This window comes from Rattus norvegicus, chromosome 1 (genome assembly GCF_036323735.1).
Source record: "Rattus norvegicus strain BN/NHsdMcwi chromosome 1, GRCr8, whole genome shotgun sequence".
NCBI classification, from domain to species: domain Eukaryota; kingdom Metazoa; phylum Chordata; class Mammalia; order Rodentia; family Muridae; genus Rattus; species Rattus norvegicus.
In genome coordinates this window covers 77,823,907-77,838,710 of record NC_086019.1, presented here as the reverse complement: position 1 = coordinate 77,838,710, position 14,804 = coordinate 77,823,907, and the positions used below count along the sequence as shown (strand labels likewise).

The 14,804-nt window shown below is 46.3% G+C and overlaps 1 protein-coding gene across 1 annotated transcript; it reads right to left on the bottom strand.

Annotated features, from left to right (window-relative positions):
- Positions 1–90: 90 nt before the first annotated feature.
- Positions 91–4,569, bottom strand: Zfp865 (zinc finger protein 865). The gene is made up of 2 exons (NM_001134544.1): positions 4,459–4,569; positions 91–2,343 (listed from the first exon to the last, which is right to left on the bottom strand). The coding sequence occupies exons 1-2, from the start codon at positions 4,534–4,536 to the stop codon at positions 1,447–1,449; spliced, it is 975 nt and encodes a 324-aa protein (NP_001128016.1). The 5' UTR covers positions 4,537–4,569; the 3' UTR covers positions 91–1,446.
- Positions 4,570–14,804: the final 10,235 nt, after the last annotated feature.

The window sequence follows — 14,804 nt, the reverse complement described above, 5'->3', positions numbered from 1 at the left end:
CCCAGCTACACTGCCCTCTTCTGAAGGAGTGCACAAACTCCTTTACCCAGTCCCCCCACTTCTCAATGATTTGGACACGAGCCAGAGTGCCAGTTGCTATATTTCACCTCTCATTGAATCTGGTCCCTTATCCACACGGCTGCTGTGTTGGTAGTCCCCTCTGAAGACAGCAGGGGATTTCTGTTCAGTGGCAAGGATCCACGTGAGAAAGCAAAGACATTCTGTTGTCTCCAGAAGCAGGCTCCTTTCTTTGGAGGAAGTGGTGGAGTTTTTACTCTGCATCATCCAAGGGTCACCTCTTGGGGATGCTGGATGAAGGAGGAGTGAACTAGAAACACATCTTCTCCATGAGAAAACTAGGGACCCTTCTGAGTAAGCACACCAACCTCAACACCCCTTCCTTACACAGAACTTACAATACTACCAAAGAGCCATCTACAAACAACCCAAGCCTGGTCACTCACCATTTCAGATAATGGATAATTACCCAGAGAACTGGAATACAAGACTGACAGAAACCTTTCAGAAAGTCTTTTAATAGGAACAGACTGGAAGTTCCCACTCTCACCCCATACTACAACTCCCAAATCCTTTTAGCCCCTTACCATGGTATCATCTCTTACTTTACACCCTGTACTGGCCCACCAAGGTTGTCATCAGCTAACCCTGCCTCAGAATTGCCCAAGAAGCTGTCTACCTGAGAGTGGAGAATAGAGATCTGAAACTTTGTAGACATGGGAAACCACAGGCTCTGAGCCTAAGGTTTAAGGGGACACCAAGTGAATGCCTGCTTGTAGTATGTGCTCTCAGTTGCTTCCAGAAGAGTTTAGTGGGGGCTGGGGATTTAGCTCAGTGGTAGAGCGCTTGCTTAGGAAGCACAAGGCCCTGGGTTCGGTCCCCAGCCCGGAAAAAAAAAAAAAAAAAAAAAAGAAGAGGAGGAGTTTAGTGGGTTAAAGAGATACCACTATGGGGTAGGATGGAGAAGTAGGCAGAGCTTAGAGTGAATATGAGCAGGTTCACATCCGAGAGATGTGGTTTAGATACTTCATGGTTTCGAGGGGAAGGTATCCCAGCCTCCCTTTAGAGATGGCCTAGTGGGCATCTTCTGCACCGCAGGGTAGGCATCCCAGGACCAGTGCAATCCAGTTGAGGTAGGCAAAATATTTTATTGGACCAGAGGTGTTGCTACATAAAGTCTTGCTCTCCAGCCCAGTCTGGACCAGATCCTTCTGCCTCAGTCTCTAGTGTACTGGGACATATCTGGGCACCCACAGACCCACAAGTACCTCTTTCCTGAGTCTCAGGTGCAGCATGGGGTTCTGGGAGACCACAATCAGGTTCCCTTTTTAAATCTAACTCCAATTCCTCATTATTTCTCCTTGGCCTCTTGATCTCTCCCTCAATTTGCCCACCTACATTTCCTATGATATGCTTCCTATTTCCAGCCTACTGATCAACCTCCACATTCACCTTCTTAGTCTCTCTACACCCTTCTTCCATAGTGTTCTCTGTCCCACATTTACTCCTTGATTCTTGGGATACCGAAGATGATCTCAGTTGGCCTCCAGACTCTCCCACTCCGGGCCCTGGCCCATGGAAATGGGTACGCTGGTGCTTGCGGAAGTTGGAGGAGTTATTGAAAGTGCGGTCGCAGAGCATGCATCTGAAGGGGCGCTCGCCCGTGTGGATGCGAGCATGACCGCTCAGAACAGAGGACTGAGTGAAGCCTTTGCCACAGATGCCACAGTGATAGGGCCGCTCCCCCGTGTGTACCCGCTCGTGGTCTCGCATGTCTGAGGAGCGGCGGAAGGGCTTGGCACAGAACCTGCAGGCGAAAGGCTTGCCTACCACAGCACCCGCAGCTGCTGCAGTCATCACCACCTCCGACCTCTCCTGGGCCACCCTTGAGTTCGGCTGTCCTGCTGCTGCTGTGGGTAGAAGCCTTCCAGGGGTGCCTGGCTCCACCCCATGTCGGTGCTGGTGCCGGAGCAGGGGTGCCAAGGCCTTAAAAGCCCGTGGACAGAGAGGGCAGCGGTAAGGTCGTTCTCCTGTGTGCAAGCTGTAGTGTGCACGCAGGCTAGCAGGACCTGGACAGCTGTGGCCACACACGTGACAACGGCTAGGGTCCCCACCTTGCCCAAGCCCTTCCAAGCCTGCCAGGTGACCATGCTCATGAAACAGCAGCTCCGAGACTAGACGGAAGGCAGCAGGACACAGGGCACAATGAAAAGATCCTGGCTCTGGGGGCTCAGGGGCCGATGTAGTATCTGTGACTTTGACCACCTGGATCTCGATGAGGTCCCCTGGGGGTGTGGCAGGGCGGCCACCATCAGGCACCAGGACCTGGAGAGCAGAAGAAGAAACAGGAGGCTGTGGACCCGGCTTGAAGAACTTTCTTCAGTATGCCTCCACTTATTAAAACAGTTGCCTGGGCTGTGAAGATGGCTCAGTGGTAAAGACACTTACCAGATCTAACGGCCTGAGTACGATCCCTGGGACCCACAGGGTGGAAAGACAGAACTGACTTTCTCGAGATGCCCTCCGCCCTCCAAATAACTTGTGCTATAGCACACACACGCACATACTCTCTTCACATAAGTAAATACATGAAAAATAAAATATTTGCTTCTCTGAAGTCCATTGTATCCTGTTTTTTTTTTTTTTTTTTTGGTTCTTTTTTTTTTTTCCGGAGCTGGGGACGGAACCCAGGGCCTTGCGCTTCCTAGGCAAGCGCTCTACCACTGAGCTAAATCCCCAACCCCGTATCCTGTTTTTTTTAAAAAATGATTTATTGTTTACTTACTTAGAGACAAGGTTTCACTATGTAGCTCTAGCTGGTTTGGTACTTGCTGTGTAGACTAGTTTGGCCTAGAACTCACAAAGGTCTGCCTGCCTCTGCCTCCCGAGTGTCAGGATTAAAGGCATGTGCCTGCCACCAAGCCTAAGTATTTCTTTCTGTGTTATGTGAGAGCCTGCATGTATGTTCACCATGTCAGTGTCCATGGAGGCCAGGAGTGAGGGTCAGATCATCTAGAAGTGGAGTTACAGATGGTTGTGAGCCTCCATGTGGATGCTGGGAACTGAACAGCTTCTTGCTTAGTCCTGGGCAATTCTGAGGCAGGGTTAGCTGATGACACCCATGGTGGTCAGGGTGTAAAGAAAGAGATGATACCATGGTAAGGGGCTAAAAGGACTTGGGAATTGTAGTATGGGGTGAGAGTGGGGACTTCCAGTCTGTTCCTATTAAAAGACTTTCCGAAAGGCTTCTCTGTCAGTACTCTTAAGGCCGAGCCACCTCTTCAGCCTCATCCCTTGGTTTCTTAACCCTGTTATCCATGATCCAGAATTCTTGCTGGATCCATTCTGACATTTTCCCCTTCTTGCCCCAAATATACCATAGACATGGGGGTGCCTCTCCTCTGTACTAGTTAAAAGCCTCATAATTTATTCCCCTTAGAATGCAAAACATCACTCAAAGGGAATCCCTGTTCCTGCCTCTGCCCCTCATTATCCACCTCTCCTAGAGTGCCCAAATGGACCTTGGAAAATGTAGATGAGGTCATCACTTTTCACCACTCCAAGCCCTCCAGTTGCACTTAAAACCTCGTGTCCTTCCTATAATATCAAACATGATCTGGATCCTGCTTATCTCACCGATTACAGTGTAAATATAAGCCGGCACCCAGCTGACTTCTGCCATTTCAATTTAGCTCCCACCACCCCCACTCTGAGTGTACGTCTTATTTCTCTTTTTTTTTTCTTTTCTTTTTTTTTCTTTTTTCTATTTTTCGGAGCTGGGGACCGAGCCCAGGGCCTTGCGTTTGCTAGGCAAGCGCTCTACCACTGAGCTAAATCCCCAACCCTACGTCTTATTTCTCTTATAGGACATAAATTCTCTTTATCATCACTTTTTCTCCTCATAAGACTGCAAGCTGCAAGAGAACGCAATCGTTGTCCATTTTGATCCCCTGGAACTTTAAATGTTTGCTGAATGAACCTATATTTTGAGTTACTTTTCAGTCACTAGTTAGAAGTTCTAAAGTCATCTGAAGCTCCCATATCTCCTCCCTTGCGCATTCGTAAGGCAGTCCTTATATCATCAAATGCCATCCCAACATGGTGACAGGATTATAGCTCTCCTTTGAGGTCACCTTCCCAACCATCCACTAGCCCTATAATTTCCCTGATGCCCCTCCCATTTAAGACTCCACACTTCTTTATGCAAATAACACCCCTTGTCTTCTCCCAGTACTCATCCAGGCCCAAGACACAACCTGTCCTCAGGACCCACCTCAACCAGGCCTTGCTCCTCATTCCCAATAGGCTCCTCCTTAAACCCCGCCCCAGAGTGTTACCATACCCCCGCCCAATTCTCCTAGGCCCCGCCTTGACCCCGCCCCCTGCCCTGCGATGTCTTCGCCGTGAACCCCCGGCCCAGACCCCCTTCATCGCCCGCACCAGGTCCGGCGGCTCCGGGGATAGCGACTCCTGGGTCGGTGAGCTCGGAATCGGGGGATCCGGGCGCGCGGCGGCCATCTTGTACCTAAGCCCTGTCCCTGAGGGCAAAGATTGCTCCGTGAGGGGTGGGGTCCGGGCTGGCGGCGTTGCGCATGCGCGGGGCAGGTCGACGAGGGGCGGGGTCATAACGGGTATATGGGCGGGGCCGTGGGGGGTGCAATAGGCCGAACGCGGCAAAAATTCAATACCTGTCAGTCCCCCACGTAGATAGACTGAACTTGCAGCTGGGAGGTCGGCCACACCCTAGCGACGAATTCCGACGTCTCCCCACTTTTTATTGTCTAAGCATGTTTTCACTCTGTATTCCTGTCTGGCCTAGAACTCTCTATGTTAGACCGAGATGGCCTCGAACTCACAGAAATCTGCTTGCCTCAGAGTCACTATGATTGGCCTGCCAAGTCCCTTTTTAAAACTAACTCCGCTGGGGTTGGGGATTTAGCTCAGTCAAGGCCCTGGGTTTGGTCCTCAGCTCCAAAAAACAAAAAACAAAACAAAACAAAAACAAAAACAAAAACAACTAACTCTGCCAGGCATGGGATGTTGTTTTATGTCACAGAAAACGTTTCTGGGGTTACTTTCAATTCATAGTGCTCAGTTTATGAATGGAAGGTTTTATAAGTCTGTGCCAAGAATGGGACTCATGAGTGGCAGCTCAGGTGATTTCAGCCAGAAGCAAACCCCTGCGAATTGCTGTGATGTTTGAGAGAAAAGAGCTCAAAGAAGGTTTTCAGCAGCACTAGGGACAGGGCTCTATTGAGAGTTCAACTCACTCCAGGGCCTGACTCCTCCTCTTCTGCTCCTCTTTCCATTCTCGCCTCCATGTTTCCTGCCTTCTGACAAGGCCCCAAACAGTGAGAGCTGGCCTCTAACTTTTTATGTCTATGCTGCCTTGAACTCTATTTTGATTTTTAAAAATCTTCTTTCCTTCTCTTTTTTCCCTCTCCTCTCTTCCTTCTTTCTTCCCTCCTCCCTCCCCTCCCTCCCTCCTCCTCCTCCTCCACTTCCTCCTCTTCCTCTTCCTCCTTTTATGGGCGCTCTGCTTGCATATATGTCCATACACCACATGTCTGTAGTGTCCACAGATACCAGAGATGGCGAAGCTAGAGAGGGTTGTCAGCTGTCATACGGAGGCTGCCTTAACTTCTGCGTTATCTCTCCAGCCCTGGCTTTGAACTCTCGATCTTTCTGGTACTGTTAATACAGGCATGCACCCCCCCATGCCCAACTTCATTCCTCTCTCTTCTGTACAGACCTTTAGAAGTGTGTGCAAACAGCTAGAAAAGAGACACGGGAATGCATTGAAACTCTATTTGGCTAGACCAGGAGACCCGAACATTTATCATCTTGGCTAAGATTTCTGTTCTTTTGTGGGGTATGATAGCATTTCTGCTTGCAGTTACACGTGGCCATGTGATTTCCTTTAGCTAGGAAGGTTGAGAACCACTGGCTCAGAGGTTAAGAGCACTAGTTGCTTTCTGTAGAAATAGTGTATCAGGTTGGGAATGCAGTTGTATGGTAGAGCATTTGCCTAATATGTGTAAGGCCCTAGGCTCTGTCTCTGTCTCTGTCTCTGTCTCTCTCTCTGTCTCTCTCTCTCTCTCTCTCTCTCTCTCTCTCTCTCACACACACACACACACACACACACACACACACACACACACTTAAATACTTTTTAAAAGAGATCCTTAAATCTTTATTATATTTTTGTTGTTGTAAAATTATAAAAAAAAAAAAAAGGATGTCTTTTACCTGCTCTAGGTCCAGCATGGCAGTGCCCCAAGATATCTGCCGGATATCTTAATTCTCAGTCAGCAAAGCCTCTCATCCATCCCATATCACACTGCCGAAGGCCTCTCTCTGAACCTGGCAGCAATCTCTCAACCTATCTAGTTCCCAAAGCAGGTTTCCACACCAGAAACACACATCCCAACTCCATGGCGGCAGCCGCCGCACACTTTCTTTCACTTAAATCTGCATATGAAAGAACACACAACACAATAACCTTTGATTCAGTTGGTAAGATATAATTGCCCACCTAAACATACAAAGCCCAGTACACACCCATCCCTTAAGAATATTCATAACAACCTGTAAAGATACAGAGTGGAATTTTAACGTCAGCCTCCATGTTCTCTTGGCGGCTTCTCGCTTTTTTGGTTCCAGTCTCCTCCTCTTCCCTCAAACTTTTCTCCCGCCCATCCTTCCTTCTCGTCCAATGACAGGCCCATTCTATCTTGTACCTGCCTCACCTGTATGACATCGTCCTATATATTTTTATTTATGTGTATGCATGGAGGTGCCTGTGGAGGCCAGAAGATGAATTTCCTGGAGGGAGACTTACAGGAAGTTTTGAGCGATCTAATCTGGGTGCTTAGAACCAAACTCAGGTCTTTTCTATTTTATTTTATTTTATTATCAAGGCACTGTTTCTCTGGAACTCCCTCTATAGACCAGGCTGGCTCTGAGTTCAAAGATCCGTCTGCCTCTGCCTCCTGAATCCTGGGATTAAAGGCATGCGCCACCAAGCCCGATTCAAACTCAGGCAGTATGGAAGAGCAGAAAATACTATTAACCACTTAACCACTATCTTATTTTGTTTGTTTGTTTTTTGAATTTAATGATAGGGTTTCTCTATGTAGCCATGACTGTCCTGGAACTTACTCTGTAGATCAGTCATGCTGGCCTTGAACTTGTTATGCCCAGTTTATGAGGACCCCCAAGAGACCACTAGGAACCACAACTGCTGTAAGCACATGAGAGTCTTTATTCAAGCTCAAGCTTGGGCTACAAACCTTCCTGATGGAACAGGAAGGAGAGTGATCCCCAGCTCTAAGTGAAGGGGGTTTATAAAGGGAAAAAACCGGCAAGTGTGGGGGTGTTCTAAGCCTTGGCATTACATGAGAGGGTAAAGGAATGTTGGTCTCTTTCTCAGAGCCCAAGAGTGGGGCCACTTCAAGGACAGCAGACAGTAGCTTTCTAGACAGTAGCTTAAAATCGAGTTTGGAGGACAAGATGGAGTCTATCCTGTTTTTTTGTTTTGTTTTGTTTTTTGTCTCTTCATTGGTCATGTCTCTCTAAGGGCAAGTTAACTTAAAATGGAGTCTTAACAAAATGGAGTTTATTTTGCTATCTCAGACCCTTCAAATTCAAGCGATCTGCCTGCCTGCACCTCTAGTGTGCTGGGATTAAAGGACCATACCATTAGTGCCTCCTCAGAAAACTATCTTAAAGCTGAGCTTGGAGGCTGGAGGAATAGATGTCTCAAGGTATAGGAGCACTGGCTGTTCTTCCAGGGAACCCCAGTTTGATCCCCAGCACCTCCTTGGTGGTTCACATTTGTTGGCATAAATTTTTTGCAACCTACTTTTAATAAGGGTTCGACTTCTCCTCTAGCCCATTACCTAGCAGAGGTAGTAGAAGAGAAAAGTCATTAGGATATGGGAGAAGTGGATCTGTCCAGTAACAGTTCTTTGGGAGAGAACTTGGTCTTCTTTGGCAACAGTTTAGTTCTGTAGCAAACACCAAATAGGATTCAGCAGCTGCATACCAGTTTCTAGGCAGTTCTTTGGTGAGTTTCTATCAATGGCAGCATCACCACAAGTTGAACTCAACAACACTATGTAAGGTGAACCAACACATGCATGTCTTTAGCAAAGAATAGCAAGGCAAAACAAACCAAACCAATGCTCTAGCTCCTACTGTCTGTGGGGTCATATTTATACTCCTTCATCATGGGTCCTTTCATGTGTTTGCTATATCAATACATCCTTTCAACTGTGTCTGCCTCAGGAAAACAGTCTTTCACCTGTTTGCTTTAGCAAGACATCCTTTCACCGGTGTGCCCCAGCAAACCATCATTTGACTTTCCAAAGAAAATAGAAAAGCTGTCTTTTATCCTGCTCTAGGTCCAGCACCACAGTTCCCCCAAGATATCTGGTAGATATCTTCATCTCAGTCAGCAAAGCATCTCACCTGTGCTGCTCCATCCCATATCACACTGCTGAAGGCTTCTCTCTGGACCTGGCAACAATCTCTCTACCTATCTAGTTCCCAAGGCAGGCTGCCACCATGCCAGAAATATACATCTCAATTCCGTGGTGGCCCAGTGTCTCCACCACCACAAACTCTCTTAAATTGCCACATGAAAGAACATAGAATACAATAACCTCTGATCCAATTGATAAGATATAATTTGCTTATCTAGACACACAAAACCCTGTATACATCCATCCCTTAAGAATATTCATAACAACCTGTAAATGTGCAGAGAGGAATCTTAACATCTGCCTCACGTTCTCTCCACCGCCTCCTGCCTTGCTCCAGTCTCTTCCTCTCTCTAAAACTTTTCTCCCGCCCATCCTTCCTTCTTGTTCAGTGACAGGCCTTGCTCTATCTTGTACCTGCCTACACCTGCGTGATGACATCATCCTACAGAGATCCACCATGTGAGTGATGGGAACAGAATCTCCATCCTCTACAAGAGCAACAAATGTTGCCACCATGTCCTGATGATAATAAATTTTAAGCACAAGGATTAAGAGAAAGAGGTGCACAGGAAAGATAAAACATACTCAGTGTGGGCGTGTACTTCTCAATGAAGCATTGTCCCTTATTGCCTATATATATATTCATTTCTATATAAAAGTCTGTTGTGTTTGATTTTGTATTCTGAGAAAGAGTCTCATAGTCCAAGCTAGCCTTGAACTCACTGTGTAGCTGTTATGGAGTACAAGACTTCCTAGGAAAAAAGACCACGGATTCAATCTAGATTATAATTAGTTACATCTCTTGTAGTTGGTAGCAGGACAGCTATCTCTCTCTCTCTCTCTCTCTCTCTCTCTCTCTCTCTCTCTCTCTCACACACACACACACACACACACACATATATATATTCACACAAATATATGTGATCTTAAGATTCACATTTATTAAAAAGTTTATTTTTGCCAGGTGGTGGTGGTTGTACATACCTTTAATCCCAGGACTTGGGAGGTGGAGGCAGGAGGATCTCTGAGTTGAGGTCAGCTTAGCCTACAGAGTGAGTTCCAGGAAAGCCAGGGCTAAAGAGAGAAACCCTGTCTCAAAAAGCCAAACCTAACCAAAAATGAAGCAAGTAATACTCTACTTTATGCTAGGCATTCATCTTGGTACCCACTAGCCATTTGTCTCTGGTTCCAGTACGTCGAAGATAAGTTCCCTGTAGCCCTGACTCAGTCAGTCCAGAAATGTACAGCCATGACCATCTGCTTTGTTATAATATGACTAACTGCTTTTTGGCTTCTGTAAACCTGCTATGCAGACATTAAAGGGCTATTTTGATGTGCCTTGACTACCTAGTCTTGGCAGAGAAAAACAGCTTGTGGCTTACTTGTGCAGATACTCAAAGTCTCCTTGTGGTTTTTGTCTTTAAAACCCCTTCCCTCACCTCCTTTGATTGGCAGTCTCTAGTCTTTCTCAGAGATAGCTGTCCTGCTACCAACTACAAGAGATGTAACTAATTATAATCTAGATTGAATCCGTGGTCTTTTTTCCTAGGAAGTCTTGTACTCCATAACAGCTACACAGTGAGTTCAAGGCTAGCTTGGACTATGAGACCCTTTCTCAGAATAAAAAATCAAACACAAAGGATTTTTATATAGAAATGAATATCTCGGGGGCTGGAAAGATGGCTAAGCAGTTAAGAGCACCTGGTTCTGATTCTCTCATGTGGTGGCTCACGACCATCTTTTAACTCCAGTTCCAGGGGTTCGAGACTTTTTGAGCATCAGACATTGGTGCACAGACATACATGAAGGGAAAACATTCATACACATAAAACATTAAAGTAATACTGAAAAGCATTTGATAGTGTTTTTACTCACTTGCTTTGAGTGTATTTGTGTGAGTGCATTTGTGTTAAAGGTAGTGTGTGTGGTGGTCAGGAGTCAGTTTTCACCTTGTACTGTGTTGGTCCTAGGGCTCAAACTCAGGTCATTAGGTTTGATGGTAAGCACCGTTTCCTGTTGAGCCATCTCCCAGGCCCACTTGGAGGATAGCTCCCTGTGTAGTCCTGGATGGTCAGGAATTCACTGAGTAGACCAGGCTGGTATGGAACTCAAGGTTCACCTGCTTCTACCTCCCTAGTGACGTGATTATCCATATTACATTGTGGTTGCCTGTTTGTCTGTTGTCTCTGTATTGTCTGTCCAGTACAGTTGTGACTGAATTAGAGTTGGGGCACCTGACACGATGTTAGAAGGAAGTGAGATGTCACAAGTGTAAAAATGCACACTGGATTTCTTTTTTTTTCTTAAAGATTTATTTACTTATTATATATAAGTTCACTGTAACTGTCTTCAGACACACCAGAAGAGGGCATCAGACCCCATTACAGAGGGTTGTGAGCCACCACGTGGTTTCTGGGAATTGAACTCAGGACCTCTGGAACAGCAGTCAGTGCTCTTAACTGCTAGGCCATCTCTCCAGCCCCACATTGGATTTCTAAGACAGGGTAATGTCAGTCAGTTTCCAGTGTGTGAGAGCCAGGGGCAAGGGCTATGATGCGACTGCAGAAAAGAGGAGGATAAAATTCCAGGGACGTGCTGATAGAAGTGTGATCCTAGGTGGCAACCAGAGTAAGTGCTAAAACCTGCCTCAGGAGGAAAGACTAGGGAGGATGTGATCTCATCTAACTTAGAACGTTCTGTGATCTTCAGCTAATATCAAAGGGGAAGGCAGGTACATCCTCAACATTGAAACACTTCTGAAACTCCACAGTTACTCTAAGGACATGTTTGTGGTTCCCTGAGGGGCTGCAGGAAAAACCAAGGTTTGCTCTGCAGTGGTTGTGGTGGTTATCAAGATGGCTACAGTGAGGTCAAGCTGAATCCATATAGCCACTATTAGAAGCAGTTATTCTGGAGCCAGAGAGTTGGCTTAGTGGGGTGAGGTAGTTGCTGCTGTGCTAGATGACTTGCATATGATTCCCAGAGCCTACATGGTAGAAGGGGAGAACTGATTCCCAAATTATCTTCTGACCTCCCACAAGTGCCATGGAGTGCACTCCCCCTCCCCCATCGATGTAATTTTACAGCATCTTTAAAGTAGGTCAGGGGATGGAGAGATGGCACAGTGCTTAAGAGTGTTTCCTGTACATAGGCGAATGCCAGCAGCAAACCACTGAACTGAGAACGGGACCACCGTTGAAGGAATCTTAGACAGGAATGAGCGAGCTTGAAGGGGCTCGAGACCCCATATGAACAACAATGCCAACCAACCAGAGCTCCCAGGACTAAGCCACTACCCAAAGACTATACATGGACTGACCCTGGGCTCCAACCTCATAGGTAGCAATGAATAGCCTAGTAAGAGCACCAGTGGAGGGTTGGGGATTTAGCTCAGCGGTAGAGTGCTTGCCTAGCAAGCACAAGGCCCTGGGTTCGGTCCCCAGCTCCGGAAAAAAAAAAAAAAAACAAAAAAAAAAACAAAGAGCACCAGTGGAAGGGGAAGCCCTTGGTCCTGCCAAGACTGAACCCCCAGTGAACGTGATTGTTGGGGGGAGGGCGGTAATGGGGGGAGGATGGGGAGGGGAACACCCATAGAGAAGGGGAGGGGAGGGGGAGGGGTTGGGGGATGTTGGCTGGGAAACTAGGAAAGGGAATAACAATCAAAATGTAAATAAGAAACACTCAAGTTAATAAAGATGAAAAAAAAAAAAAAAGAGTGTTTCCTGTAGCTTCAGAGGATCCAAGCTCAGCACCCATACCAGGTGACTGACAATCATCTGCTGCTCCAACTCCAGGGATGGGAATCCCATGCCCTCTGCTGTTGCTGCAGGCTCTGCGCACACAGCAACAGCAGCTGGGAAACAGAGCATGGTAGTGCATGCCTTTAATCCCATCACTTCTGGGAGGGAGAAGCAAGCATAAAGGCATAATCTCTCTGAGTTCCAGGCCAGTCAGTGCTGCATAGTGAGACCCTGTCTTAAAACAAACAAACAAACAACAACCAGTCTTTGGTGGTAGCACATGCCTTTGATCCTAGCACTTGGGGAGACAGAGGCAGGTGGATCTCTAAATTCAAGGCCATCCTGGTGAGTTCCAGGACAGCTAGGGCTACACAGAGAAACCATTTCTCTAAAAAAAAAAAAACAAACAAATGTAAACAAACAAACAAACAAATCAGTAGCTATGTTAGGTGGCATCTTTGAGCTTAGCTACTTAGGGGATCGATGCAGAGGATTACAGGTCTGAGCCCAAGGCTACACAGGAGTAGTTCTATATGTTTTGAAGTGCTCTGTGTGAGTAATGAAAGGTCCCACTTAGTTTCATCTTGTCACCCATCTAACAGGTGGATCTCTAGCCATGGATTAACATCTTGAGTGCCAGGGAGTCATCTCTGTAGCCTCCTTTACATGTTTGCTAAGGAAGCTGTCTCATTTCTAAACTAAAACGGTTTTTAAAATTACATTAATTTCAGTCCAGGGCTTGGTGGCACATGCCTCTAATTCTAGCACTCAGGAGGAAGAAGCTGGCTGATCTCTTTGAGTTCGAGGCCAGCCTGGTCTACAAAGCCAGTTCCAGGACAGCCAAGGCTACACAGAGAAACCTTTTCTTAAAAACAAAATAAACAAAACCCCAAAACAGTTTTACTTGTGTGTGTGCATGCATTTGTGTGTTCAGGCGTGCCATGTTGTGCCTAGAGGTCAGAGGACAACTTGCAGGAGTCAGTTCTCTTTTTCCATCATGTGGGTCTCAGGTTTGGGGGGGGGGTGGTGTCAAATGAGGGTCGTTGGGCTTGGCAGCAAGACTGTTTATCTACCGGGCCATCTCACCAGCCCAGGTCCTTAGGTCTTTGTATTTGAATTTCATCATCTGTTAAAATGGAGGGAACATTTCAATACTTTGAACTTTGTCGCCCCCATGAGGCCTAGGAGAGAGTTTCTTGTGACAGTGTATGGAGAAGCTCTGTGACAACAATCAGCTTGGTTTTGTCTTAGTTTCTTTTCTATTGCAGTGATAAAGACCCTGGCCAAAAACAATGTCGGGAGGAAAGGGTTTATTTCATCTCACAGTCCACCATGGAGGGGAGTCAGGGGGCTGCTTCCTGGCTCAATCCCCATTACTTCTTCAATTTCTTTTTTTATTCACTCAGGACCTTTTGTCTGGGGCGACACCACTTACAGTGTGCTGAACTCTCCCATATTAGTCATCAATCAAAAAACAAACAAACAAACAAACAAACAAACAAAAACAGTCCCCACAAACTTGTCTACCTGCCAGTCTACGGGAGGCTTTTTTCCCTCTTTCTTTCTTTCTTTCTTTCTTTCTTTCTTTCTTTCTTTCTTCCTTTTTAAAAAAGATTTATTTATTTTATTTATATGAGTACAGTGTGGCTGTCTTCAGACACACCAGAAGATGGCATCGGGTCCTATTATTTTCTTTTCCTTCCTTCCTTCCTTTCTTTCTTTCTTTCTTTCTTTCTTTCTTTCTTTCTTTCTTTCTTTTTTTCTGGAGCTGAGGACCGAACCCAAGGCCTTGCGCTTGCTAGGCAAGTGCTTTACCACTGAGCTAAATCCCCAACCCCCTTCTTTCTTTCTATTGTGGTCTTCTTTCCCAGAGTATTCTCTCTAGGTTGTGTCAAGTTGACAAGCAAACAAAACAGAACAAAGCAATAAAACAAACAACAGAACAAACAAAAAGAAGCTGGGGATGGTGGCACACACCTTTAATCCCAGTGGGATTAAAGGAATGAACCACCACAGCCAACAGGAACGTTTGAAGTAGAAATTTCTGGTTTCTTAGGAAACTCAGTTATGCCATAATGGTGCAGATGGATGTCTTCCTGGTGCAGACAGGTGAAAGAATGTTCTGTTGAAGCAGACACAGGTTAAAGGATGGGTGATGTTTAGAAAGAATATAAATACGACTGCAAATGGTGGGACAAGGCGCGGGCATTGCTTTACCTTTCTAGTGTTCACTGACGATGCTCTGGTTACTGGTTGGCCTTCCAACCAGTTGCAAGTCTTCCCTTCTCATAACTTCATAGAGAGTAACTCGCCAAGGAGCTTCTTGTGAGATTCCAGTGGCTTCTCACTGCTTCTGCAGACTCAGGCTGATTGGCAGATATCTTAGGGTTTTACTGCTGTGAACAGACACCATGACCAAGGCAACTCTTATAAAGAAAACATTTTATTGGACTTGCTTACAGATTCAGAGGTTCAGTCCAGTATCATCAAGGCAGGCATGGTGCAGGAGCTGAGAGTTCTACATCTTGTTCCAAAGACAGCTAGGAGAAGACTGGCTTCC

What these genes read in the sequence shown, in the direction of transcription:
- Zfp865 (NM_001134544.1), bottom strand. Translation starts at nt 4,536, where the DNA reads ATGGCCGCCGCGCGCCCGGATCCCCCGATTCCGAGCTCACCGACCCAG. An exon ending in CCCCGGAGCCGCCGGACCTG is followed by an intron (nt 2,344 to 4,458) that starts GTGCGGGCGATG and finishes TCTGCTCTCCAG; the next exon opens with GTCCTGGTGCCTGATGGTGG.